Source organism: Heterocephalus glaber, unplaced genomic scaffold, assembly GCF_053883595.1.
Source record: "Heterocephalus glaber isolate CG9 unplaced genomic scaffold, H.glaber_assembly_v1.0 deba00001733, whole genome shotgun sequence".
Lineage (NCBI taxonomy): Eukaryota > Metazoa > Chordata > Mammalia > Rodentia > Bathyergidae > Heterocephalus > Heterocephalus glaber.
In genome coordinates this window covers 18692410-18716500 of record NW_028258444.1, presented here as the reverse complement: position 1 = coordinate 18716500, position 24091 = coordinate 18692410, and the positions used below count along the sequence as shown (strand labels likewise).

The 24091-nt window shown below is 47.7% G+C and overlaps 2 protein-coding genes and 1 non-coding gene across 21 annotated transcripts in view; 2 read left to right on the top strand and 1 right to left on the bottom strand.

The window, feature by feature from the left end:
- Positions 1–13541, bottom strand: part of Prpf40b (pre-mRNA processing factor 40B) — a 55827-nt gene extending 42286 nt beyond the window's left edge. For 9 of the 14 annotated variants that reach the window (XR_015446952.1, XR_015446953.1, XM_087200099.1 and 6 more), the window contains exons 1-2: positions 13267–13541; positions 11724–12053 (exon numbers count right to left, since the gene is read on the bottom strand). Coding sequence is in view for 9 of the 14 variants with exons in the window: in XM_087200094.1 (XP_087056220.1) it covers positions 11724–11754 (31 nt within the window). In the remaining 5 variants the exon portion in view is untranslated. The remainder of the gene's footprint in view (positions 1–11723; positions 12054–13266) is intronic. The other 5 variants (XM_087200095.1, XM_087200097.1, XM_013079003.3 and 2 more) reach the window with 3 other exon arrangements.
- LOC147821518 (U6 spliceosomal RNA) lies at positions 8160–8263 on the top strand. The gene has a single exon (XR_015446983.1). It is a non-coding gene; the product is annotated as a U6 spliceosomal RNA (small nuclear RNA).
- A 770-nt stretch (positions 13542–14311) lies between the features above and the next one.
- The window catches only part of Mcrs1 (microspherule protein 1), a 10259-nt gene continuing 479 nt past the window's right edge, over positions 14312–24091 (top strand). The window contains exons 1-15 of one of the 6 annotated variants that reach the window (XM_013079004.3): positions 14339–14442; positions 15141–15276; positions 15571–15690; positions 16209–16347; positions 16740–16878; positions 17472–17630; positions 17782–17891; positions 19210–19318; positions 19561–19699; positions 22457–22532; positions 22821–22849; positions 22953–23045; positions 23211–23293; positions 23550–23637; positions 23904–24031. In XM_013079004.3, coding sequence (XP_012934458.1) covers positions 15681–15690; positions 16209–16347; positions 16740–16878; positions 17472–17630; positions 17782–17891; positions 19210–19318; positions 19561–19699; positions 22457–22532; positions 22821–22849; positions 22953–23045; positions 23211–23293; positions 23550–23637; positions 23904–24031 — 1302 coding nt within the window. In that variant the 5' untranslated portion in view covers positions 14339–14442; positions 15141–15276; positions 15571–15680. Of the gene's footprint in view, positions 14443–15140; positions 15277–15486; positions 15691–16208; positions 16348–16739; positions 16879–17471; positions 17631–17781; positions 17892–19209; positions 19319–19560; positions 19700–22456; positions 22533–22820; positions 22850–22952; positions 23046–23210; positions 23294–23518; positions 23638–23903; positions 24032–24091 lie in introns of those variants that run through there. The other 5 variants (XM_021243058.2, XM_087200134.1, XR_015446954.1 and 2 more) reach the window with 5 other exon arrangements.

The window sequence follows — 24091 nt, the reverse complement described above, 5'->3', positions numbered from 1 at the left end:
ACTTGAGTCACCGGGGCGGGGGGTCCACCAGCTGAGGTCCTCCCCCTCTGTAAGCTCCTCCTGTGTCTCTTCTCTGCAACCCTGCTCAGCCTCCATCAGAATCTGGGGGCCTTCCCTTTGTTTTTCTTCCCAAACAGCAATGTGTGCAGTGTGTGCCCTCCACTTGACCTCAAGCACTCATGACATTCAGATAATGAAGAAAGGGGTTCACATTGAATAGAACCCAACAGCAACAGCCTTACTTCCATTCTTTTATTGCCTGCTCTCTTTGGTAAAACATGCAAAATTCTAAGATTCCTGCGTGTCTCAAGCAGAGCTGTTCCACCCACACCCAGGCCTCCAGTGAAATCTCAGCTGCAGGCTGAAGCACTTATCAAAATATTGTTCCCAGCAAAGACAGCTTCCCCTTTCTACAGGAATTTAGATGAATACAATTTTCTTCACCCCCTTTCCACCTCTATACAAGTTTACTCAGTTTATCACACTACCAGGTGTAGAGACAGCCCTGCTTCTTCTGTCTCCCACACCTGTACTCCATGTGTGTCAGGCTGCTTCTTAATTCTTTGTTTCAAGCATTTCCTATGTTCTTCAGGCATTGTTAATCATAGTAGGAGGGTCTGCTAGTCTAATAGAAGTTCTTGGCTACTGCCCAGGCCGCTGCCACCTCCAAGGTGGTGGTCACACTCCTTTCTGTGAATGCTCTGTCCATGTGACCTCCTGGAGACACACGTTGCTTTCACTCCCAAAAGAGCATCTTCCTTTGCCACCTGCTCCTGGTCTACCATGAATCCTCACACCCACTGCTTCGTGGGCTCCCGTCACTTACCTCTCTGTGGTCCTGCTGAGCTTACTAACTGCTCTGGCCATGCTGCCTGGTTCATAGCGTTTATAGTCTTTAGAATAGGGACCAATCTCATGGTGATGGCACCATCCTGGCCTGCCTGCCACTGGTAGCCTGAATTATCTCCAGGCCTGCAAGGGTGTCCTCTTGGCAGTGGGGAAGGGCTACTCATCTTCTTCTGGTTTGGGACATGAAGACTGTGTCCTGCAAAACCCAGCAGCCCCCTTTCTCCAAGATCTTTTCCTGCTGTCCTTAAGCATTGGCCCTGGGCTCTCTGACTGGTAGGATAGCTGTGTGTGTGTCTTGTCTGCAGCTGGAGATGAATCTTGGCCTCTACTCCAACTTCCCTGCATTCCCCTTGGTCAGGTCTATTCCTCACAGCTAACATGCTGGTCCCCATGAGCCCACTGAGATGCCCAAGAACACAGACTCACACAGATATCCCCCAGGAAGGAGACAGACAAGAGAGCTTTTCACTTGTCTGGGAAAGAGATTAACTGCTGGGGATTTAGCTCAGTGGCGCTGCGGCTGCCTGGCAAGCACAAAGTCCTGAGTTCAATTTGTGGTACTGAAAAAAAGTGTAATAAATAAAATGGAATAAAAAACTAAAATAGTCCTACATATTAGGCCTGGGGATGTAGCTCAGTGGCACCATGCCTGCCTGGCAAGCGCAAGGTACTGAGTTTGATCCCTGGTACTGCAACAACAACAAAAAAAAGAGAGAGAGATTAACTGTGGTGGGGAGAAAGAAGCATGAATAGGTAGGAAGGAGCAAAGAAGAATGAGGGAGAAGAGGAAGTGTCCTGTGAAAGACAAGAGGCAGATCATAAGAGAAGCAGAGCCTCTGGGATTTGACAGAAATCTGTCAAGCAGCTCCACAGATAAAGTCTCTGAACTTACCCTCAGGAAGTCCTCAGGTAGGCTGGATGGATACTTCTATCCCAGGGCCTTGTCTCAACTGCTCCCCTACCTCTAACTGTATTAACTCTTTCAGTGCCTCCGTGACCGAGGAAGGAATGCCAGGAACACACAGAGGAGCCAACTGAGCTTGTCTGCAAAAAGTTGAGCCAGTCACTCCCCGGAACCCTGCAAAGTCAGAAGGAGCTAAACAGAAACAGCTCCAGTCCCCACTCCATCCCTCAGCTAGTGATTCTCAAACTTCAGGATAACTAAAAATCACACGGGACTTGTTCCAAATGCAGATTCCCAGCTGGTGCTCTTAAACAAACACTGGGTGTTTCTAAATCATCCGAGAACTTTGAGAAACATTTTTTCTCCTTTGGTCCCCAAACTGTACATTTTTAATAAAACAGAGATTACATCTATTCGCTGAAACCCATACTTCCTTAACTCATTTTGGGAACCTAGTCCATAACCACCTTGACATGGAGCTGGGCACTAGAGGACCCTCCAAGCGTTGCCTCTGTTCTTGTGGAGCTTGTGTGTGTACACACCAAACACTTTTTATAACCAGAGATGAATTTTGGCCTCTACTCTAACTGCCTGGCCCTCCCCTTGCTCAGGTCCATTCAGGGAAGCCAACAAACTCAAAGAGCCATCATCAGTGCCTTGCCACACAGTCAGGGTAATTCTTCATTTAATGAAAAACATGGACAAATGACTAACTGGCTACCAGTGATTATCATGACAGCTCAGAAGAACAAAAGGAGATGTCAATCCAAGTCAGGGCCAAGTGAAATGTGTGTGTATCTCTGGGTCCTGGCAACAAAGGTGGAAGAAATCAAGACATGGAGGCTCCAAATCCAGATGGTTTGGGCTGAAGAAGCTGTGTCTGGCAGTTATATGTCAGTTCAGTGAAGACACTGCTTTGATGAGCCCATTTGTGGCACCGTTCGTGCCCTCCTTCCCAGTCTCTGGCACACAGCTCCCTGGCTCATCCCTACTCAGTCTCCCCGACCCCTTCCTCTACTCACCCAGCACACCTGGCCTAGGGACCAGACATAAGAAATAGGAAATGGCCCTGTCCTTAGAGAAAATGTATCCAGGTTCTTTCTCAGAAATGGTGCCCATCTTTGCTTCTGGCCTTAGGGTGGGACTCCAGAAAGAAGTAGGAAATGAACATCTGGTGCTATGGATGATGTCAGGAGGAGGATTTGATTTCTTCATAGCACAAGGATGTCTGGCCCAGGGAGGAAGGTGAAGGCATTCTGATCCAGGTCACACCCAGAGGCCAGCTGTGGCAGTGAAGGGCTATTTCCAGCTTCTCAGGTCTCAGGCTCACTCTTTTGGGGAGGTCTCATCGCACTCATTCAACATATGCTTTTACATTAAAGGTAGTACTTTAAATAATTTTAAAGGATTTTTATAACTATGCTTTGGAAATTAACCAGCTATGAGTAAGTTATTTAATGTGTAGTTGGCTGTGACTTCTCTGGAATTATTATGCAGAGAGATGAAATTTAACAAGTTTTATAAATGTAATGAGTATATTAAATTTGACAGTGAACAGAAGTAGCAAAATGTTTTATAAACATTTTATATATACTTTATTTAGTATTTTGGCACCAATAGTATTTTTAAAGGTTTCATATATTTTCATAGGCTCTTGGCACTGTGCTTAAAGTGTCTAGTGGCTAACCCTGCTCTAGTGATGAGGACTTTGACTTTCTGGGTGTCTTCTAGCAAGTTCTCTGGCAAACAAGCAAATGTCTGACACATTCTTCTTTTGCTTTGCCAACAATTTCATCTCCTTGAAGGCAAAGAAGCCCTGGGTGGGCCAACCTATGAAGCTAAGAAGGCTGGAAAACAAGGATATATGAATATATATCTCCCAGATTATATCACCTACGGACATTATAGCCATCTTAATTTGTATAAATACAACCTGTGATATTGGCCCAATGACAAAATTTTCTAACATTTTTCAGAATGTATTCCCATTGTTAAGTAAATATATAATATATAAATATATATGGTGTTTTTCTAGCTGTGAGGTTTATTGATACTATGGGAGGCTGACTTGAAAAAGTCAGAAACAAGTAGCTCAGTGGTTCTGCCGCCTGCCTCGCAAGTGCAAGGTCCTGAGTTCGATGCCCGGTACCCCCCGCCCCCCAAAAAAGGATGAGCATAGTTTCATGACCAAAGGTGTTCTTTTTTCAAAAAGAGGCGATGTGCGTGGCAACAATCAGTTGGGGACTGTGAGGTAGCTATCTAATACTCTGAAGAATCTAGCCTAGTGAAAAAGGTGAATAACACCATGAGTAAATGGGGGAATTTGAGTCGAGTAGTAGTGCATACCTGTGATTCCGGATACTCAGGAAGCTGAGGTAGGACTATCGCAAGTTTAAGGAAAGAGAGAAAAAGAGGGGAGAGGGAGGAAGAAAGGAAGAAAAGAAAAGATGAAAATGTTAGAAATAGGGCCAGGGATTTAGCGCAGTGGTTCTGCTGCCTGCCTTGCAAGTGCAAGGTCCCGAGTTCGATCCCCAGTACCAAAAAAAAGAACACACCTAAGAATATTACAATGGAACTGCTGAAACCAAAGATAAGAGAACTTCTTGAAAACATCCAGAAAGGAAAAGAAGCTCCATGGAAATAAGACATAAAGCAGCCCTTTCATTAGAAATTTTTCCAGCCAGCTTGTTTCTGAGGTCCAGACATTTTCCTGCCTTACCCAGCCTCTTTCTAGGAAATTTCTCTGTTTGGAGGCTGATATTGGTTAAGGCAGGCTTCTGTTACCTGCAAAAGCAGTGACTGGCTGGAAGGTAACAGTGATTAGGCTGAGCAGCCTCCCACAGGGTATGGGCTCTCCAGTTCTCTACAGGTCCTAGTCCTCTCTCCAGATTCTCCTGCCTCAGCTTCCCCAGTGCTGGGATCACAGTCAGCCACTGCCATGCCCATCTTAGCCATCCCTCTTGTTCCACATACCATGAGGCCCCAAACTGGCTAGTGGCTTCATGGCCCATCATAGACTATTTATTGGGACTACTGTCCCTCAAGGCAGGCCCTGGGATCTGCCTGTTGCCCCAGATTCTTGCCCAGGAGCTGACTACCCCAGCACAACCAAAGCCTGAGTACCGCTGACAAACTGGACCAAGCTCTGCTGAGGCAAGCTCACTGCCACGCAAGGCAGGATCTATAAGAGGTGGGCAGCTATCCAGCCAGGGTCACCAGGAAGTCAAGAAGATTCAGGTTTTCTTTCCCATCACACCGCTGAGTCCCTGGGTGGGATCCTGCTGCCTCACTGTTTGGAAGACGTCCTTTACTGCAAGAGCCACCAGGAGGCAGCAAAGTGCTTGTTTAAAGTGCTCCGGAGGGCTAGTTAAAAGAGAGGCAGATTACAGAACCAGGGTGGATATGTGGGAAGCTGGTAGGGTCCATCTGAGAAGGTACAGAGCCCCACAATATGGGCAACTGTGGCAAAGGAAGGATAAGAAGTCAAGGGATTTCTGACCTACCATTTGGACATCGAGATGTTGCAGATGATTTGTAATGCCTCAGCCTTGAGCCATTTTCTCCTCACTTGACTACCTACTTCCAGCAGGGTCTTCAGCTCTGCAGGAGAGATCTGTCCTTGCAAATAATTCTCTTTTTTTTTGTTGTTTTTTTGAGACACAGACTCACTATGTAGTCCAGACTGGCCTCGAATTTGCCACGATCCTCCTGCCTCAGCCTCACAAGTGCTAGAATTATAGACATGTGCCATCACACCCAGTTCTATGCAAAATTTTTTATTCTTGGAGCCGGGGATCGAACTTGGGTCCTTGCACTTGCAAGGCAGGCGGTGGAACCACTGAGCTAAATCCCTGGCCCACAAATAATTCTTTAGGCAGCTGTTTTTTTTAGGAACCCTGCCAGAAGGGCCATCTTGTAGACTTCCTCAAACATCATGCTGTCATTCATTCATTCAACAAATTTCTACTAGGCACCTAGCACTAAGCAATGTTCTAGGTGTTAGGAAGATAGTACCAAATAAAATTGTTTTTTAAAAAAGTTATTTCATGAAGCTTACATTCTGTGTGGAGGGAAGGAGATAAGAAACAAAAATTAGTGAAATACAGTTTGGTAAAAGGTGCTGTGGAGAAACAGATTTCAACAGAGGTATAAAGCAGAATGTAGAGGTTGAAGTGTAACATGGAGATCGCCACAGGCCTGAGTAGACTTGAAGAAGGTGAGGAAGCAAGGCTGGGGAGGCTCGTGTGAGGTGCAGACCCCACCCCCATGAGGGAGCACACAGTATGCTTGGCACGCCGAAGGACTGGCAAAGTGTCCAGTGTGGCTGTTGTGGGTGAGTGAGGGCAGAATGCGGGGAGTGGGGCTGGAGCAGTAACTCGGGGGTAGCTCACATCAGGCCTTGGAAGGACTTGTTTTGGAGTCTGAACAAAATGGGAACCATTATTCAATGTGGAGCAGACATCACATAATCTAACCTTTGCTCCAGCACAATGATGAGCACAGACAGAAGGTAGGAGAGGCAGCAGGGAAACCAGTTAGAAGCTACTGCAATTCCCATCCCATTTCCTGAAAACTTAGTCAAGGAGCTCACCACAATGGCTCCCCTGATCTGCCCTGAGACTTCCCTTCCTGGGGTCTCTCTTGCCCTCTGCTCATGCAGCTCTTTCAGCACCCCATCTCGCCTGTGTTCTCGGGTTTGGCCAAGCCTGTCCTTGACCCCACAAGATCAGAGCCCCAGTCGCCTTCACAGCTGTAGTTGCTCCCTCCAACCCTCAGCACTGTGCGCACAGCAGAAACCAAGCCAAATGTCTGAGGAATAAGTGATTCAGCCCCTCCGCAGTTGGGCTGCCTTGCTCTTGTCTCTAGGGTCCTCTTGGGCTATGTTTCTGCTCGGAGAGCCACATCTCACTGTATTAAACAACCATCATGATCACCCTAATGCAGTCTGTTAGCCACACTTCGCACTCCCTGGGTACAGCCACATTTACACGGCACAAGCTTGTCACTGGCCTGCAAAAGCAGCCTGTCAGAGGCACAAAACACTGTCTACCAAGGCTACTGGCCTCTCTGGAGGTTCCTGAGAGCAAATTAAGTAATTGTTCATTTACTGACTCCTTAAGCGTTTATTGAGCACCTACTATGGTGCCATGCCCTATACTAAGCAGTGAGGACACAAAAGTAAATAAAATGAATTTCCAATAAGCTTACTGCAAAGCACTAAAATAGCTGCAAAAACACAGCTATGTTCTTGTACTCCTGAGAACTCGCAATCTAGCCATCCATCCACCCATTCATTGGCAGCTGTTTGCTGAGTGTGCTAAGTGCTGGATTTGAGATGACCCTGGAGCACAATCTCTCTTCCCATTCGTGGGGACGGAGTAAAATAGTGGGGAGCTGGCATAAAAAATGGGTACAGGGGAGGGCCAGGGATTTAGCTCAGTGGTTCCACCGCCTGCATCATCGCGAGCACAAGGTCCTGAGTTCGATCCCTGGCACCAAAAAAAAAAAAAAAAAAAAAGTGGGTACAGGGCAATGTTTCGAGACAAGTACTAAGTGAAATGGAAAATGGGCAGAAAATGCTCTTTGCAGGAAGGGCCTGGAAGTTCTTCAGGGCTAAGTGGGATTTCAATAAAATGCTGGAGGAGGGGTAGAACCACCACAGGTGCCAGAGTAGCAAATGACTTTACCGTCCCCTGTGGCTTCAGACATAGTTATATGAAGATGACTCCTAAATCCCCAATTCCAATCTCGCCCCTCAGTCACAGAACTATGTATGCAAACATCCAGCTGAACAGCTCAGTTGTCCGCTGGCCTCTCCAATTCAATCCATCTACATGAAGCTCAGTGTCTTTCCAACTCAGCCCCAAGCCTCTGTGCTCTCCTATCTCTCAATGCATAACCACTCACCTCCATCCACTATCCAAGCGGCCAATCAGGGTATCAGTTCTCATTCTCTGTCTCTCTCATGACAGGTTCTTGCTATGTAGTTCAGGCTGGGCTCTCAGTGATCCTCCTGCCTCAGCCTCCCGAGTGCTGGGATTACAAGCATGCTTCACCATGCCCAGCTTCTCTTGCACCTGTATATGTAATCTATTGTCAGCCCTATCAGTCTACTTATGTCTTCTCAGTAACTAATTCAGGTCACTGACTGGTGTTCCTGTCTCTAGTTTTACTCTTATAATCAATGCTCCATACTAGGCCAGTGCAATCTAAAATGCAGACTCCATATCACAGCTACTTAAGAACTCTTGGTTGGGTGTGGTGACACATGTCTGTAATCCCAACACTCTGGGAAGCAGAGGCAGGAGGACCAGAAGTCTGAGCGCAGTCTGGGTAATACAGTGACTTAGCAAGACCCGCTCTCAAAATAAAAACTAGAAAAGGGTTAGATATATAGCTGAGTGCAGTGCTTGCTTCAGCAACGCATATACTAAAATTGGAACAATACAGAGATTAGCGTGGCCCCTGAGCAAGGATGACAGGCAAATTTGAGAAATACAGCTCAGTGCAAAAATCCTGTGTTCAATTCCCAATGCCACACCCACACGCAGACACCCACCCACACACACAAAAAACTTCCTTAAGGGCACTTTGTTTTTCTTAGGATAAAGTCTAATCATGGCATATAAAGACTTTTCTGGCAGTTCTTTAGCCTGGCTGTATGATATCTCATTATATGGATGATGTAACATAATTTATTAGTCCTCTAGTGACAGGTATTTGATTTCTAAACATTTTGCTACAATGTGATAATTTTATAATAGTATATTTTGAATGTGTGTGCATATTGGATTTGAAATTATATGCATTTGTAATTTTGACAAGTATTGGCAATTTACAGTTCCCCCAGCAATATGAGAGGGCTTATTTCCCCACAACCATGCCAAGGGTATACTGTCAAACGTCTGAATTTTTTACCAATCTGTAGGTAAAAAATTATATATCTAAATGCGGTTTCAATTTTCTTGTGAGAGTGGTATTTTTTCATATTTTCAGAGCCATTAATCTTTCCTTTTCTGTTAATAAACCCATTTTCTTATTGAATTTTTGTTCTTCTTCATATTGATTTGAAGAGGTTTTGTATGTATTAAGCAAATTAGTCCCTTTGTCTATGATATGAGTTGAAAATATTTCCCCTGGTTTGCCATTTGTCTTTATTTTATTTTTGCTCTCAGAGATTATAGATTTTTATGTTGACAGAATGTCTTTTTTACATGCTTTGAGAAATGTTGTGCCATTCTGAAAAAACACTTTCTCCACTATGACACTGCAAATTTGTGGATTTACTTTCACACTTAAACACAATTGACTGATATGGATTTTAGTGTAAGAACTGAGATACCATCTTATTTTTTTCCAACTGGCTCCACAATTGTCTCAATACTATTTATTGTCGAGTCCACCTTTTCCCTGCTGACAATGCTATCTTTATATTAAAATTTTTAATGTCTTGGATCTATTTCTGGACTATTTTGCTCTCTTGATGAAATTGCCAATGTATGTGCTAGTAAAATCCTCTGGATTTTACTATTTTAATTATTGTACCTTTTAATGGTTTACTATCTGGTAGAGCTGTTTCCCTCTCAATAACCTTTTCTCCAAAATGCTTATGACTATTCTTGATGCACAAATTTTCATACAAACTTTACATTCCAGTTGTCTGTGGTATTTTACTGGATTGTGTTAAATTTACATATTAATTTATGGAGACCTGACATCTTTATGATAGTGATTCTTTCTCTCTCAAGACAGAGTAAGCCTTCTCATTTATTCAAGCCTCTTTTCATGTCCTTCGGAAGCATTTTAGTTTTGGGCACTTAGATTTAGCACATTTAAGGTTAAGATTACTACTGGTTGGTTTACTCTGTTGTTACTGTTGTAAATGATACATTTTATTCTCATATATACACACACACACACACACACACACACACACACACACACACACACACACATATATGTATTTTTTTCGGTACCAGGGGATTGAATTCAGGACCTTGCACTTTTGAGGCAGGCAGAAGAACCACTGAGCTAAATCTCCAGCTCTCCTATATTTTTACTGGCTATTCATTTTAAAAATGTTAATCTGTTTTTGTTAAAAAACCAGTGCTTCGGTTGATGTTCTTGGAATATCCAGGCAGGCTATCATCCTTATCTAATCCCCCAGAAGGAGCATGAGGCCCTGGGCAAAGATCCAGGGGGAACCTTGAGTGTGGCCTCCATCACAAGCCACATCCACACCGGGGAAAGAGCACCAGACCCAGAGACTACTCTGAACCAGGGAAGGTTGACAGGAGACTGGATGACTGGTGACACGGCTAGCTTTTGCTTTCTCTCACTTCTCTGTCTTTGCTGACTCCTCCTCCTCCTCCTCCTCCTCCACCTACCTTCAATGCTGCAGTGTCTCGTGCCTTGGTCAAGGGCCTCCCTCAATCCCATCTGTACTCTCCCTGGGCATTTGCATTGCCATCTCCTCGATAATGACTTTCCAATCTGAATGTACAGTCTAGGCCTCTTCCCTGACCCAACTAGAGTACCCATCTCTTCAACGCCAGCCGTGGGGTGCACACCTCTAATCCCAACACTTGGGAGGCTGAGGCAGGAGCATCACTGCCAAGTTCAAGGCCGGCCTGAACTATGTAGTGAGACTCTGTCTCAAAAACAAGCAAACAAATAAAAATTTTATGGGCGCCTCAAACTTGACATATCTAAAATAGAACTTTTTGTTTCTGCCTCTATACAATCTTGTTTCTCCCACAGACTTTTTGCCTAAGTTTACTTAAGATCCTTATTCAACAAATATGTATTAAGCATCTACTTTAAGAGTGAACAAAATAGACAAAAAGCACAGACCTAAGAGCTTCTATTGCTGGAGGACATACAATAAACAGAAAAAAAATTACATTATACATTAGAAGATAGTAAAGGCTAAGAAGAAAAACAAAGCTGGGAAGGAGTACAAAGTGCACGGATAAGAGCTGAAATTCTTTAAAGAGCAGCAAGAGAGGTAGCAAAGACTGGACTATCAGCTTTTACCTGATGAAGATGGACATTTTGAACAGAGGTGAGGCATGAGCCGATTTCCATTTTAATAGGAATACCCTGGTTGCTGTATATAAACTTGAAGAGCAACAGTATGGATGAAAACTGGGAGACCAGTTAGGGAGTGGTTATTTACTTGTTTTTTGGTGGTACCAGAAATTGAACTCAGGACCTTGTGCTTGCCAGGAAGGCACAGTGCCACTGAGCTACATCCCTGCCCTTTTTTTGTTTTGTTTTTTGAGACAGGGTCTCACTAGGTAGCCCAGGCTGGCCTCAAACTCGAGGCCATCCTCCTGTTTTGGCCTTCCAAGTACTAGGATTACAAGCATGCACCATCACACCTGGCTCTGTTTGCTTGTTTCTGTAAGACAAGATCTCACTTGCAGTCCTCCTTCATCAGCCTACTGAATGCTGGGATTACAGGTGTGTGCAATCTTGCCAGGCTGGTAGCTCTTAAGAGATAATGGAGGAATAGGACACACACACATGTGTAAATACCGAATCGTTTCTCTAGTGTGAGAAACTGAAAGTGTAAATAAAAATTAAAATGATTAAAACGAATAATTGATAATTTGAAATAGGAAAAGGTCCAAAGGTGTAGGGGTGGTAGGAGGGGTAGGGGAAAGGAAAGAAGGGAAAGGAAAAATTGTGAGAAAAGAAAAAAATGGAAAGGAAATCTATGTAAATAGGGAAGGGTGGAGGGGGTGAAGGGCACACAGGTAATGAGGAAAAAAATAAGAACCAAGATACATCATGTACAGGTACAAGCACTCAATGATAAATGTAAACGTACTGTACACCTAAAATATACCAATAAAAGAATTTAAAAAAGAGATAATGGAGGATGGGGACTTGTACCAGAAAATGATGGAAATGGTCCAATTCTGGTTATATTCCACTCAAGTTTAAGCCAAAATCTAGGTCTTACCTTCGATTCTCCTCTTTCCTTCATATCCCATATGTAATGGATCAGCAAGTCCTTGTTTCTACCTCCAAAATATATAGCAGGTCAAAGTCACTGTTTCTATCTTCACCATCTCCACAACCCAGCTAAGAAACCGGATTTTACCCCTCACCAGGATTGCTGCAGTAGCCTTTTATCTGATCTCTCTGCTGTCTCTCATCCCACACCGATGATCCATTCTTCACAAACCAGAAGAATCCATTTAAAAAATTATGTCATAGTGTTCTAGTAGGCTGGGGATGTAGCTCAGTGGTGCTGTGCTTGCCTGTAAGCGCAAGGTCCTGAGTTCAAACCCTGGTTCCATAAAAACAAACATAGCTTCTTAGTTATTTTCTTGTTGCTGAGACACAAAACCTCTAACTGTTGGCTCAGAGGTTTCAATCTATCATCTTGGCTGGCTCCAAGGTAGAGCAGCATGGCAGAGGAGACACAGCTCCTGATGTCAGCCGGAAGCAGAGAGATCAAGGGAGGAGGAGGGAAGATAGATCCTTCTAGACCATGCCCCTACCTCCTCCAACCAGCCTTCCCCTCCCAACTTCACATTTGGATATAAACTCATCAGCGGGCTAATCTACTTATAAGTATCATGCCGCCATGATCCAATCACTTCCGCATAGCCCTACCTATGACTGTATGAGGTTTTGGAGGGGCAACTAGATATAAACCATAACACATGAGATGCTCTCGTTGGTAATCCTTAAGAGCTTTTCAATGCACTAAGAATAAAGGCCATTGGGCACACCTGTAATCTTAGCACACTGGGAGGCTGAGCCAGGAGGTTCACAAATTCAAGTCCCCTCTAGGCTATTTAGTGAGATGTTATTTCAAAATAAAAAGGGCTGGGGGATGTAGCTCAGTAGTAGAACACCCCTGAGTTTGGAAAAAAAGAAGAAAAAAGAAAAGGGACAAAATTCATATTGTGAACTAGAGGCTGACATGATCTGCTCTAGATATTTTTCTTTTTTTCAGTTTTTTGAGACAGGGTCTTCCTGTGTAGTCCAGGCTGACCTTGAACTCGTGGTAATCCTCTTCAGCCTCCCAAGTGCTGAGATCACAGGTGTGCGCCACCATGCCTGAGACTTGTTTTCATCTCCTTCCCTCATTTTCTTGATCACCGTGCTCCAGCCAAATTGTGCTCCCTCCTTTTCCTCAAACTTTTTCCTCCTTCAGACCCAATCTGCCCCTCTGACTGGGTCATTTACCCCAGCTTGCTGCATGACTGATCCCTTACCAATCATCAAATCTCAGTTTATCACTTCTCTTTTTTTTTTTTTTTTGGTACCGGGGATTGAACTCGGGACCTTGTGCTTTTGAGGCAGGCGCCGGAACCACTGAGCTAAATCCCCGGTCCCAGTTTATCACTTCTTTAAAGAAGACCATCCTATCAATTCTCATCTAGTACAGATACCATTCTATCTAAACTACACCATATCTAGCATAACCCACCACACTGTGTACCAGGAAACTTAATAGTCTTTCATGGGAGATAAAAGGAGTACATACTCACTGTATATGTTATACTCAGTAAAGGAGATGGAGAATTCAGGCAGAGAGCTACCACACACTGTCAAGATGAAGGGTCAATGAATCCTTGAATCCTCCCGGATGTCTAGGTGTCTTTTGTTGTTTGTTTGTGGTGCTGAGGGTTAAACTCTGGGCCTGATGAGTGCTAGGCAAGCACTCTGCATCTCAGCTACATCCCCAACAGCCTGAGGTGCTTATACTTTTGTGTCCCTCAGGCAACCCTAAAAGAAATAGAACTTTTTTTGTTTTTTGACAGGGTCTTGTTCGGTGATTTAGGCTGGCCTTGAACTTCCAGAGATCCTCCTGCCTCAGACTCCCCAGTGTAGCTCGGGCATGGGCCACCACACTGGCCAGAACGCCTTTTTAAAGTACAGCCTTTCGAACTTTCTCAAGCAACTCTCTCAGCCCCAGACTCCCAACTTTTTCTGTTTATTACAGGCTCGTTCTTCCACCCCAAGATTCTCTCCAAGGCACTCTCTTCTGAAGATGCTTTCATTAGTTTCTCCCGGCGCCCAGAACTGCGCCCACCAGACCGCGTATGGCTGGGCTGAGGGAACCAGCTGGGCACAGAGCCTTCTCCCTGTGTCTACCTCCTTGGAAATGAGTCCCACGATCCTCCATCTGCTCCTTAGACATTCATCTCCCGGGCTAGAGCGAACCCAACATTTTCTTTTGGTGTCGGGTCTAGCATGAGGCCTTGACAGACTGGCTTCTCTAAAACCGCTGTTAGAATCAAACGACGTAGAATTGGTCCTGGGAAACCCTCGACGACTGCTACACTTTGTGCGAACTCCGAAGCCGAAATCCAGTCCGCAGCCCCAGTCCGCCCTCAGTCCCGCCCCTCTCAGTGTTGCCCGCCTCCGTTTCGCCCCAGACCTTGTATTTCCCTTTAATTGCTCCCTCGAGCCGAGTAATTTTCCTGGAGCTTTTACGATAATCGCTGACGGTTTTTTTTTTTTACTTTCGGCTCTTACCAAAATAGTCACACCTTCATGGCCATGGCCACGCCCCTTCACTCAAATTTTCAGAGCGAACCGGAAAAGATTGCCCAGACCCTAGTTCGTAACCCGGAAGTAGATGTACCCACGGAAGCTGGCCTTGGCCCTGCGGCTGCTGCTGTCGCCGGGGAGAAATTGTTGGAGCTGGCAGCCTAGGAATGGTGAGACCTCACGGTTCGCCTTTGAGGGTTCCGAGTAGAGTTGGGGGTGAAATGGAGTTTCCCAGAGAGCCGCGGGGGACTAGCCCCTACAAGCTTTGGGGCTCCGCCCCGGTAGCGCCCCGAAAATTTGCGCATGCGTGGGTCGGATCGTGCTAAAATGTGGCCCGAGGTGTTACGCATGCGCAAAGGTGGCATGGCGAAGGTGGGGTGAGAATGGCTTGAGGTTTGGCCCCCTTTCCCCGCCACCATCCCAAGGGGCTTAAACCGAGTCTACAGGAGCATTGAGGTTCCCTTAGTGCAGTTCTTTGAGGTGCAGAGCTAACTTCATCACCACAGCTACCCTGAGCCCCTGTGAAAGACCTGGTCTGTCCTCCACTTTTGCCTTGCTCCAGTGGGAGAAGGAGGGGCAGAGGGTCTGGAAGGAGGGCGCAGACTTTGCCTCAGCATGCCTGCGGGATCCGGCCCCATCACCCCTTCCTCAGAGGTCAAGACTCCCAGCTGTATCCTATGGAGCAACACGAGAGCACACCTGGGGCCAGGGCCACAGCCCAAGTTCTGAGCCATCCTAGTCAGAGAGGGCGGAGCCCGCGAGGCGATCGCCTCCAGCAAGTCTGGCATCTGAGTTCTCTTGGGCTTAGAATCGTCCCTGCAGTTAATAATCACAGTTCCCAGACCTCACTTTTTTTTTTTTTTTTAAGCTTCACAAGGTACTACTCATTTCATCAAAAGCTGTAAATGAAAGAAAATTGGTGTTCTAGATCCCTCTCCTTTTCCTTGCTGTGGCCTGGGAGAAGGGTAGTGTTGCTGCGCTGAGTGGGCAGTTGAAGGAAAAAAGTAAGCCAAGAATCCCTTGTCCTTGCTAATTTACAGTCAAGTGTTTAACCTAACACAAGTAGAATTAGAGGGCCCTGTGAACCTCCTAAAATAGTATGTATGTTTTTCTGGCTTCTCTAACCTTTATCATACTCTTAAAAAGTTACAAGGATACCGTTTTATAAACATAATAATGTCTTATGCCTCTTTCCACTCCTGTGTTTCCCGTAGCTTATGGGACCTGAACCAGTATAAGGAGGTGAGGCTGGCCAGTTGAAAACCTGAGTCTCAGGAAGCCTCATTTCTCCTTTGCAGAGTCTCCTCTCAGCCTCTAAGCCCACCTGGTCAGGATCTTTGGATGAGCCCGTGGGACCCTTCCTCCTAGCCCAGTGGTTTGGAACCAGTGGCTTTGGGACTGTAAGAGGATGGACAAAGGTAGTATGAGGCTGGGCCAGCTCCCTAAGGGCTTGGACACCAACCATCTGCTGATTCTGCCCAGTGCCTGGCACGTGTCTTCCATCCTAGCTGGGCATTTCCACCTCCCCCTGGTCTTGCACCATCCATGTACCTTTCAGCAGAGCCACAGTTGGCTGACTTGCAGTTGAGCTGCTGCTCTTTGGCATTTTGGCACTATGCATTTTGGTGGCAGAGGGAGCAGTATGCCTAGGGCCTGGTGTGTCAGTATCACCAGTCTGACCTGAGCACCATGTGCTGCATGACATGATCTTGCCACTGGGAGAACTGCATGGCATGGAAAGTCTGGGCCAAGCCTGAGCCCAGGTGGGATCCAGATGGCTGAGGAAATGTCATTTTAAAGAGTCATGTGTCAAGGAGGAAGGGGAGGGGCCAAGAGGGTTGGCGGGGAAGGGAGCTGTGGAGGAGCCCCATGTGCAGAGGCTCAGGGCTCAGAGAGCCACTTTTGAAACCTGAGTCTACCATTTCTCTTTTTCTAGATTCTCAGGGGCTGCTAGATTCATCCCTGATGGCATCAGGCACTGCCAGCCGCTCAGAGGATGAGGAGTCCCTGGCAGGGCAGAAGCGAGCCTCCTCCCAGGCCTTGGGTACCATTCCTAAACGGAGAAGCTCCTCCAGGTAGTCAGGGTTTGGAGGGACTGGGAAGAGGAGAAAGGCCTGTGGCAGTAGGTGCTGTATGACTTCACCTCTGTTCGAAATGGCTGCCTGAGCCACTCTGGGGCCTAAACAGAACCTTGTGCTTTTCTTGTCCCTGACAGTCCCTCCCCATGGCACTGAGGGCAGGGAGAGAGATCTTCAGTCTCTGATGTGAAATCTTTGTGTGCAGCTGTCAGTCATTTCAGAGGGCTGGAGTGTGGCAGTTCCATGCCACTGAGCGCAGCTCTGGTAGAAATTGAAAAAGAGCAGAACAGTTAGCTCCTGCTAGAGACTTCTTTGTTCTGGAGGATGCTAATTTGTGAGAGGGCACCAGGGAGGGGCAAAGATGGCTCACTTGGCAGGACCCTCCATAGGTTCATCAAGAGGAAGAAATTCGATGATGAGCTGGTGGAGAGCAGCCTGGCGAAGTCCTCTACTCGAGCAAAGGGGGCCAGTGGGGTGGAACCGGGGCGCTGTTCAGGGAGTGAACCATCCTCCAGTGAGAAGAAGAAGGTGAGGGACTGCATGAGGTTGGGGCGGCGGGGCTGGCAGTGCCAGATTTTGTGTTTCCCCAGAATCTTTGCCAGCTGCCAAGAGCTCTGCAGAGGAGGCTTGTGAGAGGGCCAGGCTGCCCCAACCCCCAGCCCAGATCCCTCTTCCTATCTCTTCCTGCTCTCCGTTCTTGCTGCTCCCCACCACCACTGCATCCTGTATCACATTCAGTGTGGGAGGCATGGAGCAAGCATCTATTCTGGGAGCAGACAGCCTGTTCCAAGCATTGCAGGATGTAAAAATAACCCCCAGGTGGCATTGCTTTGGCCCCAGACACTGTGTCAGCAAGAGTGTTTTCCTGGTATCCTCCCCACCCACCCTCCATTCTGGGGTTGGGGGTACTACCAGCAAAGAGAAGACCCCATATGGTCAAGGATTATGTAGAAATAATTTGTTGGGGTGGGTGGGATGGGTATTAGAAAGCCGAGTTCCCTGCCTAGCTTCCTACTATCAACTGGGGCTGCAGCTGCCTCACAGTGTGTGAAGCACTAGGCCAAAAGCCCCAACTGTTCTGTTGCCAGCTTTGAGCTCACTCCATCCTGTCCTGTATCCAGGTATCAAAAGCCCCCAGCACTCCTGTGCCTCCCAGCCCTGCCCCAGCTCCAGGACTCACCAAGCGTGTGAAGAAGAGCAAGCAGCCACTTCAGGTAACCAAGGATCTGGGCCGCTGGAAACCTGCAGATGATCTCCTGCTCATCAATGCTGTGTTGCAGGTAGTGTGCTTCCACCACAGGATTAGGATCCCCTTCTTCCCCCAGCCTCCAGTTCCTAGCTCCTAAACTAGCCCAGCAACACCCTATGGGTGGTATGAGACGGGTTCTCTTCAGCACTGAGGCTAGTGCATACCCACCTGGGACTTTGCAGACCAACGACCTGACGTCAGTCCACCTGGGTGTGAAGTTCAGCTGCCGCTTTACCCTCCGAGAAGTCCAGGAGCGCTGGTACGCTCTGCTGTATGATCCTGTTATCTCCAAGTAAGTGGGGCTGGCTCCAGCAGGGGCTAATGGAGCAGAAGGGCTGGTTTGTACCAGGGCACAGAGGAGGGGCCTGAGAGGCAGGGCTTCTGGGCCTTGCATCCTCTGGGATGATCCAGGGACCTGCTGGACTTCATGGGGAAGCTTCTTCCTGCCTCTAGCTTGCTGGTTTGGGCTGATGCCAGAAGCAGGGTAGTCTGAAAGCAGAGGAAAAGGCTGGGAGGAAAAGCCCACCTGAATACCAAGAGCCCCAGTTTTACCTCTGTGCATTACAGCTTTGGGCAGGCCACCTTCTGGCGTTTCTGCAGTGACCTCACAGTTTCTGCCTCATAAGAAGGGGGAGACAACAGAACACCACCAAGGCCCCTTCTAGCTTTAACAGCCAGAGTTCCAAATAAACTGCACACGTGCAACACACTTCCTCCTGTCTGTAAAACTTGGTTGGAGCCAGGCATGGTGGCACACGCTGTAATCCCATTACTTGGGAGGCTGAGGCAGGAGGATCATCTTGAGTTTCAGGCTAGCCTTGGCTCCATACTGAGTTCAAGGCCAGCCTGAACTACATAGTGAGACAATGTCTCAAAAAAGAAAAAGAAAAAAGTAAAAAGAAATGGGCCAGGGATTTAGCTCAGTGGCACCGCACCTGTCTTGGAAGCACAAGGTTCTGAGTCCGATCCCCAGTACCAAAAGAAAAAAAAAGAAATACATAAATAAATGAATTAAAAAAAGAAAAAGAAATTTAAAAAATAAAACTTGATTGGGTGCTGAATACCCATCTTCGACTCTTCCACAGCCCCTGGCACCACTTGAGTGGTAGCCATGGTGCTGATATACCATTATCTGGGCTGGCATCTGCTTGGGAAAGAGGCGGCGGTGGGCAGTACTAGTGAGTGGCAGCTTTAGCCAAGTAAGGAGAAGGGGCTGAGGAGGGAGCAACAGTTGGCCTCAGGATCTGCCTCCGGCAGAGCTTTGAGGAAACACGGCAGCCTCAGTGTTCTGGGTTATCTGTTCATTCATTTGGCAAGCCCATGAGGCAAGAGGTGCTACTGTAAGTCTTTGGCTTTTCCTTGTTTTGTTTTTTGGGGGGTTTGTTTCTTGGGACAGGGTCTCACTGTGTAGTTCCGGCTGGTCTCGAACTCACTATGGAGCCCTGGCTGACCTCTAACTCATGGCAGTTCTCCTGTCTTAGTCTCCCAAGTGTTGGGATTTGGCTTTTCCTTTTGAAGGCATGGCCTCTAGGTTCTGGGTCTCAAGTGCTTACAGGTTTGGTGGAAGTAGGAACCCCAGAGCTCCCTTCAGCTCTGCCCTCTCTCTCCAGGCTGGCCTGCCAGGCAATGAGGCAGCTACACCCAGAAGCCATTGCAGCCATCCAGAGCAAAGCCCTGTTCAGCAAGGCTGAGGAACAGCTGCTGAGCAAAGTAGGATCGGTAAGACCATAGGCTGGGTGCAAGGCTACAGTTAAGGATGGGTCAGGGTGTAAGCAGCCCCCACCATTGTCTGCATGTGTGCATGTGCAGATCCACACGCTGTCTTCAGGAGGAGCTGAGGCCCCTGGGTAACTAACTTCCTCCAACTCCTGGGGTTGAGAGGGGTTGCAGAACAGGAACCGAAGGGAAGGTGGAGGTGAGAGAGAAAATCCAGTCATGCTTAGCATGTCTCTTGCCTCCAGACCAGCCAGCCCACCTTGGAGACCTTCCAGGACTTGCTGCATAGACACCCCGGTGCCTTCTATTTGGCCCGCACTGCCAAGTCTCTGCAGGCCCATTGGCAGCTCATGAAGCAATATTATCTGCTGGAAGACCAGACAGGTAACATCCAGGAGGTGGCAGAACAAGTGGCTGTGTGTGCATGTGTATGGCACTCTGAGCACAGCTGCCCTTAAGTGCCCCGCAACAAATTTCTCAGTGTCCCCTGGTGTCCCCTGGTTTGTAAGAACCACTACTTTCAGAGCAGCTGAAGTGGTCTGTGACATCGTAAAGGTAGCCAGGATTGTCAGCCATCATGGTTCAAATAGTGAACCTGCTGCCTTGTGTTTTATTTTTTGTGTTTTCCTGATATTTTGTCATTACATAAATAATACATTAGTATGTTCTTTGTGGGTAGTATTCAAACAAGAGTAAAGTGTGAGTATCTCTACTCACCCTTTGTGTTGATTATCATCCTAGAGATAATAGGCTTTTTTTTCTTCTTTTCTTTTTTTTTCTGGAGACAGGATCTCACTGTGTAGTTCAGGCTGGCCTCCAATTTACAGTGATCCTCCTGCTTCAGCCTCCTGAGTGCTGGAATCACAGGCATGCACCACCACACCCAGCACTACTTTTTCTAAGCTTTTCTGCTCCTTCCTCCCTCCTTTCTTCCTTCTCCTTTCCTTTGCCCTCTTCTCCTCTGATCAGGCCAGCCATACTCTCAGGTGGCCTGCAGGCCATTTAAAAGTCCCCATTGATGTCACACCTAGTCTGCCTGTCTCTCTGCAAGGACTAAAATCCCTGCTGCCCCTCTTCCCTCACCAACAAACTCTCTCCTAGTGACAAGCGCTAGGAAAGCAATCTGAATGAACAGTAAGAACCCATCAATGAGCTTTATAATTTAGGCTCCACTTCCATAGTTCATGCATACTCGGCACACTTCCTGCCTAAAGGTCACTGCCCACTGCCTTCCCTCTCTTTTTTTGATTTGTTTCTTTGAGACAGGGTCTCCCTGTATAGTTCAGGCTGGTCTTGAACTCTCTATGTAGCCCAGATTGGCCTTGAACTCTCAGTGATTCTCCTCTGAGCCTCCTGAGATCTTGGGTTACAGACATGTGCCACTGTGCCAAGCCCTTTCTAAGTTGTCTTTTTTTTGGTACTGAGGATTAAACTCGGGATCTTGCGCTTGCAAGGCAGGGGGTGGAACCACTGAGCTAAATCCCCAGCCCTCTGAATCGTCTTTTATACTTTCCTGAAAATGCAGCTCTGTCTGTGCCCTTCACGTCACTACTAGGATCCTACCCGTTCTGGGTAGGAAAAGATACTCCTGCAGAATTGTGGAAGTGTGGTCCCTCCTCCAGTGGTCCAGGCGCAGCCCTTTTTATTCCTGCAGCTGAATTCTGCTTCTTCCCTAGACCCAGCTGTCACTGCATTCCTGCAGCAGAAATATACTGGATAAAGTTTGTTTTTACTGCTAAACCTAGCTCCTTTGTCACTATTTTGAATGTTATTTTGTTAACTGAAAGCCTTATCTTAAAGATTTTGTTTTTCTTCAAGAGTCTCTATGTGGGGATTTGATTTCTCCTTTGCTGTTCAGAGCTGGAAATCCCTGGGAACAGTCTGCATAGCTTAGCTGTCAAGTCAGCTGCACGTTAGCCTGAAGGGACTTCAGGCAGCCCTGGTGGTAGGGGCTTGGTGGGATGACAACCCCAGTGCCATCTCCCCACACATTCTCACCCAAGGGGCAGGTGACAAGGAACATTTGTGGCTCCTACACAGCCCCTCCCTTCCTGAGCTGACAGCTGCTCAGCTACTGTCTGCTACAGAGCACCTACTGCAGTCCTGGCTTAAAGCACACATTCAAATTTTGGGCACCTCAGTCCCTTTTATATTTTCATCAGAAAAAAATTGAAAAACTTGTGCTGGGGATGTATGCCAGTGGCAGAGCACTTGTGTAGCATGCAGGAATTCCTGGGTTCAACTCCTAGTAACTACACAAATTGAAAAACTTTCATGAAACAATGTTTATCCTGTATGTAGTAGATGACCTCTGATATTATCCTATTCCATTTTGTTCTTTAAAAAAATGAAGGTGGGGCCGGGGATTTAGCTCAGTGGTTTCATTACCTGCTGCGCAAGCGCAAGGACCCGAGTTTGATCCCCGGTACCAAAAAAAAAAAATGAAGGTAATTTCATGACCCATAAGCAGGTCATGACCACAGATTATAAACCACTGGTTTAGCTGGGTGTGATGGTGTACACCTGTAATCCCAACACTGTGGAGGCTGAAGCAAGAGGATTCCAAGTTTGAGCCCAGCCTGGCCAACTTAGTGACTTAGAGGGGTGCTCTCTCAAAAATTAAAAGGGCTCAGGATGTAGCTCAGCGTGAAGGACCTAGGTTCCAATTCCAGGACAGAAAACAAAACATTGGCCTGAGTGAGGCGCTCCCACCAGCACACCTTTCCACTGTTGTGTGCCTCTCGGCCTTCACACAGCGTGGCAGGAAAGGCTGGGGGAGCACATGATGTGTTGGAAGGAGCAGTGTGGATTTGGAATCAGTCCAGGGTCAAATAGCTTAATCCTCTCTTTTGTGTTCATTTCCATATCTATAAATGGATCTGAGTAAGAGTAGTGTCTTCCCTTCCTAGTTTAAGACTATACCTCAAAAGCCCTTCACACATCCAGAACCCCAGGCAGAAGTCAGTTTGCATTTCCTGCCCTGTCTAGAACCACCTCAGCCCTCAGCTACCTGGAGTAGAGAGCACTCCTGGCCCTTCCCTCGGGCTCTGTCCTTGAGCCTGTCTCCTTAGCTCAGCTCTGCTCCGAAGCTTGGGCTCCAGGTGGGGCCTCAGCACTCATTCTCCTCTGTCATTTGTTCAGTGCAGCCGCTGCCCAAGGGGGACCAAGTGCTGAATTTTTCCGACGCAGAGGACCTGATTGATGACAGTAAGCTCAAGTGAGTCGCTGGGGCTCCTGCTTCTGTGGTAGAGCATCCAGGCTGTCCAGCCTGACTCAGCAGCCTTCAGGCTCAGGTTGCAGCTGCTGTGCTTGCCCTCCCTGCTCCAGGGGCCACTTAGGCTCCTGCCTTGCTGTTATTCCCACCCTAGTCCTGGGGAAGGAGGCTAGCCCACCACTAATAAACAGCTTTCTGGGCCACTTGGCTAAAGGGGTCAGGGATGCCCTAATGAACCATGTGGCAAGTGAGCTGAAGGTGGACCTGCCGTGTCTTCTCTCTCACCCTCAGGGACATGCGGGATGAGGTGCTGGAGCATGGTAAGTGTCCCCTGGTGGGGACTGAGGGGACGGAAGCTCTAGAATCAGTACACAGTGCTGGTGGCCTTGGACTGTCCCTCGTTACCATCCCACCTTACCCCAGAGCTGACAGTGGCTGACCGGCGCCAGAAGCGAGAGATCCGACAGCTGGAGCAGGAACTGCATAAGTGGCAGGTGCTAGTGGACAGCATCACAGGTGAGGAAGCCAGGCGAGCAGAAAGGTCACTACAGCATCCCTCACTCCACCCTGAGCCCTTTCTTGCTGCCTGGCTGGGTGCACCCTCCTTTCTCAAGGCCCAGCTCCTTTTGCTCATAGGCTTTGCTCTGGTTCTCTGCCCTTCCATATCTTCTCTTTCCCCAGGCATGAGCTCTCCGGACTTCGACAACCAGACCCTGGCAGTGCTGCGGGGCCGCATGGTGCGGTACCTGATGCGCTCACGTGAGGTGAGCCAAGCCCTCCCATCCTTACCCTTCCTTGGGGTCCCTCCTCTGTCACTGTCCTCTGTCTAGTCCTTGATTTTTTTTTTTTTTTTTTTTGGACGGGGGATCGAACTTGGGACCTTGTGCTTGCGAAGCAGGCAGCAGAACCACTGAGCTAAATCCCCAGCCCCAGTCCTTGATTTTTGATCTTTCTCTCCCCTGTGTGGACCTTCATCCTCCAATCCTTAGGTCCCAGTCCTCACCTGCCCCATTTCCTTAGATCACCCTTGGCAGAGCAACCAAGGATAATCAGATTGATGTGGACCTGTCTCTGGAGGGTCCAGCCTGGAAGATCTCCCGGAAGCAAGGTACTCCACCACCCACCCACCCCTGCCACCCAGGAGGAAACAGTGTGCAGATGTCCCCTAGCCTCTTGCTGCCCTTGCCAGCCCTGGGAGCCCACATGGACCAGCCAAGGCAGGCTGAAGGAACCAGCCTTTCAAGACCTCTAACTTGGGCATCCCAGATGCCTTCAGGGCCCTGTCCCCAGGAAACAAAGATGGTACTTGAAGGCTGCTGGCTGTCTTTTGACCTTCCTCAACTCCATTATCTCTTTTTCCTTCTGCTTCCATAGGTGTCATCAAACTGAAGAACAATGGTGATTTCTTTATTGCCAATGAGGGCCGACGGCCCATCTACATTGATGGACGGCCTGTGCTGTGTGGCTCCAAGTGGCGCCTCAGCAACAATTCTGTGGTGGAGGTGAGCTGGGAAGGAGGTGGAAAGACCAGGCTGAGCCCAGGGCTGTGGTACCTGCTATGT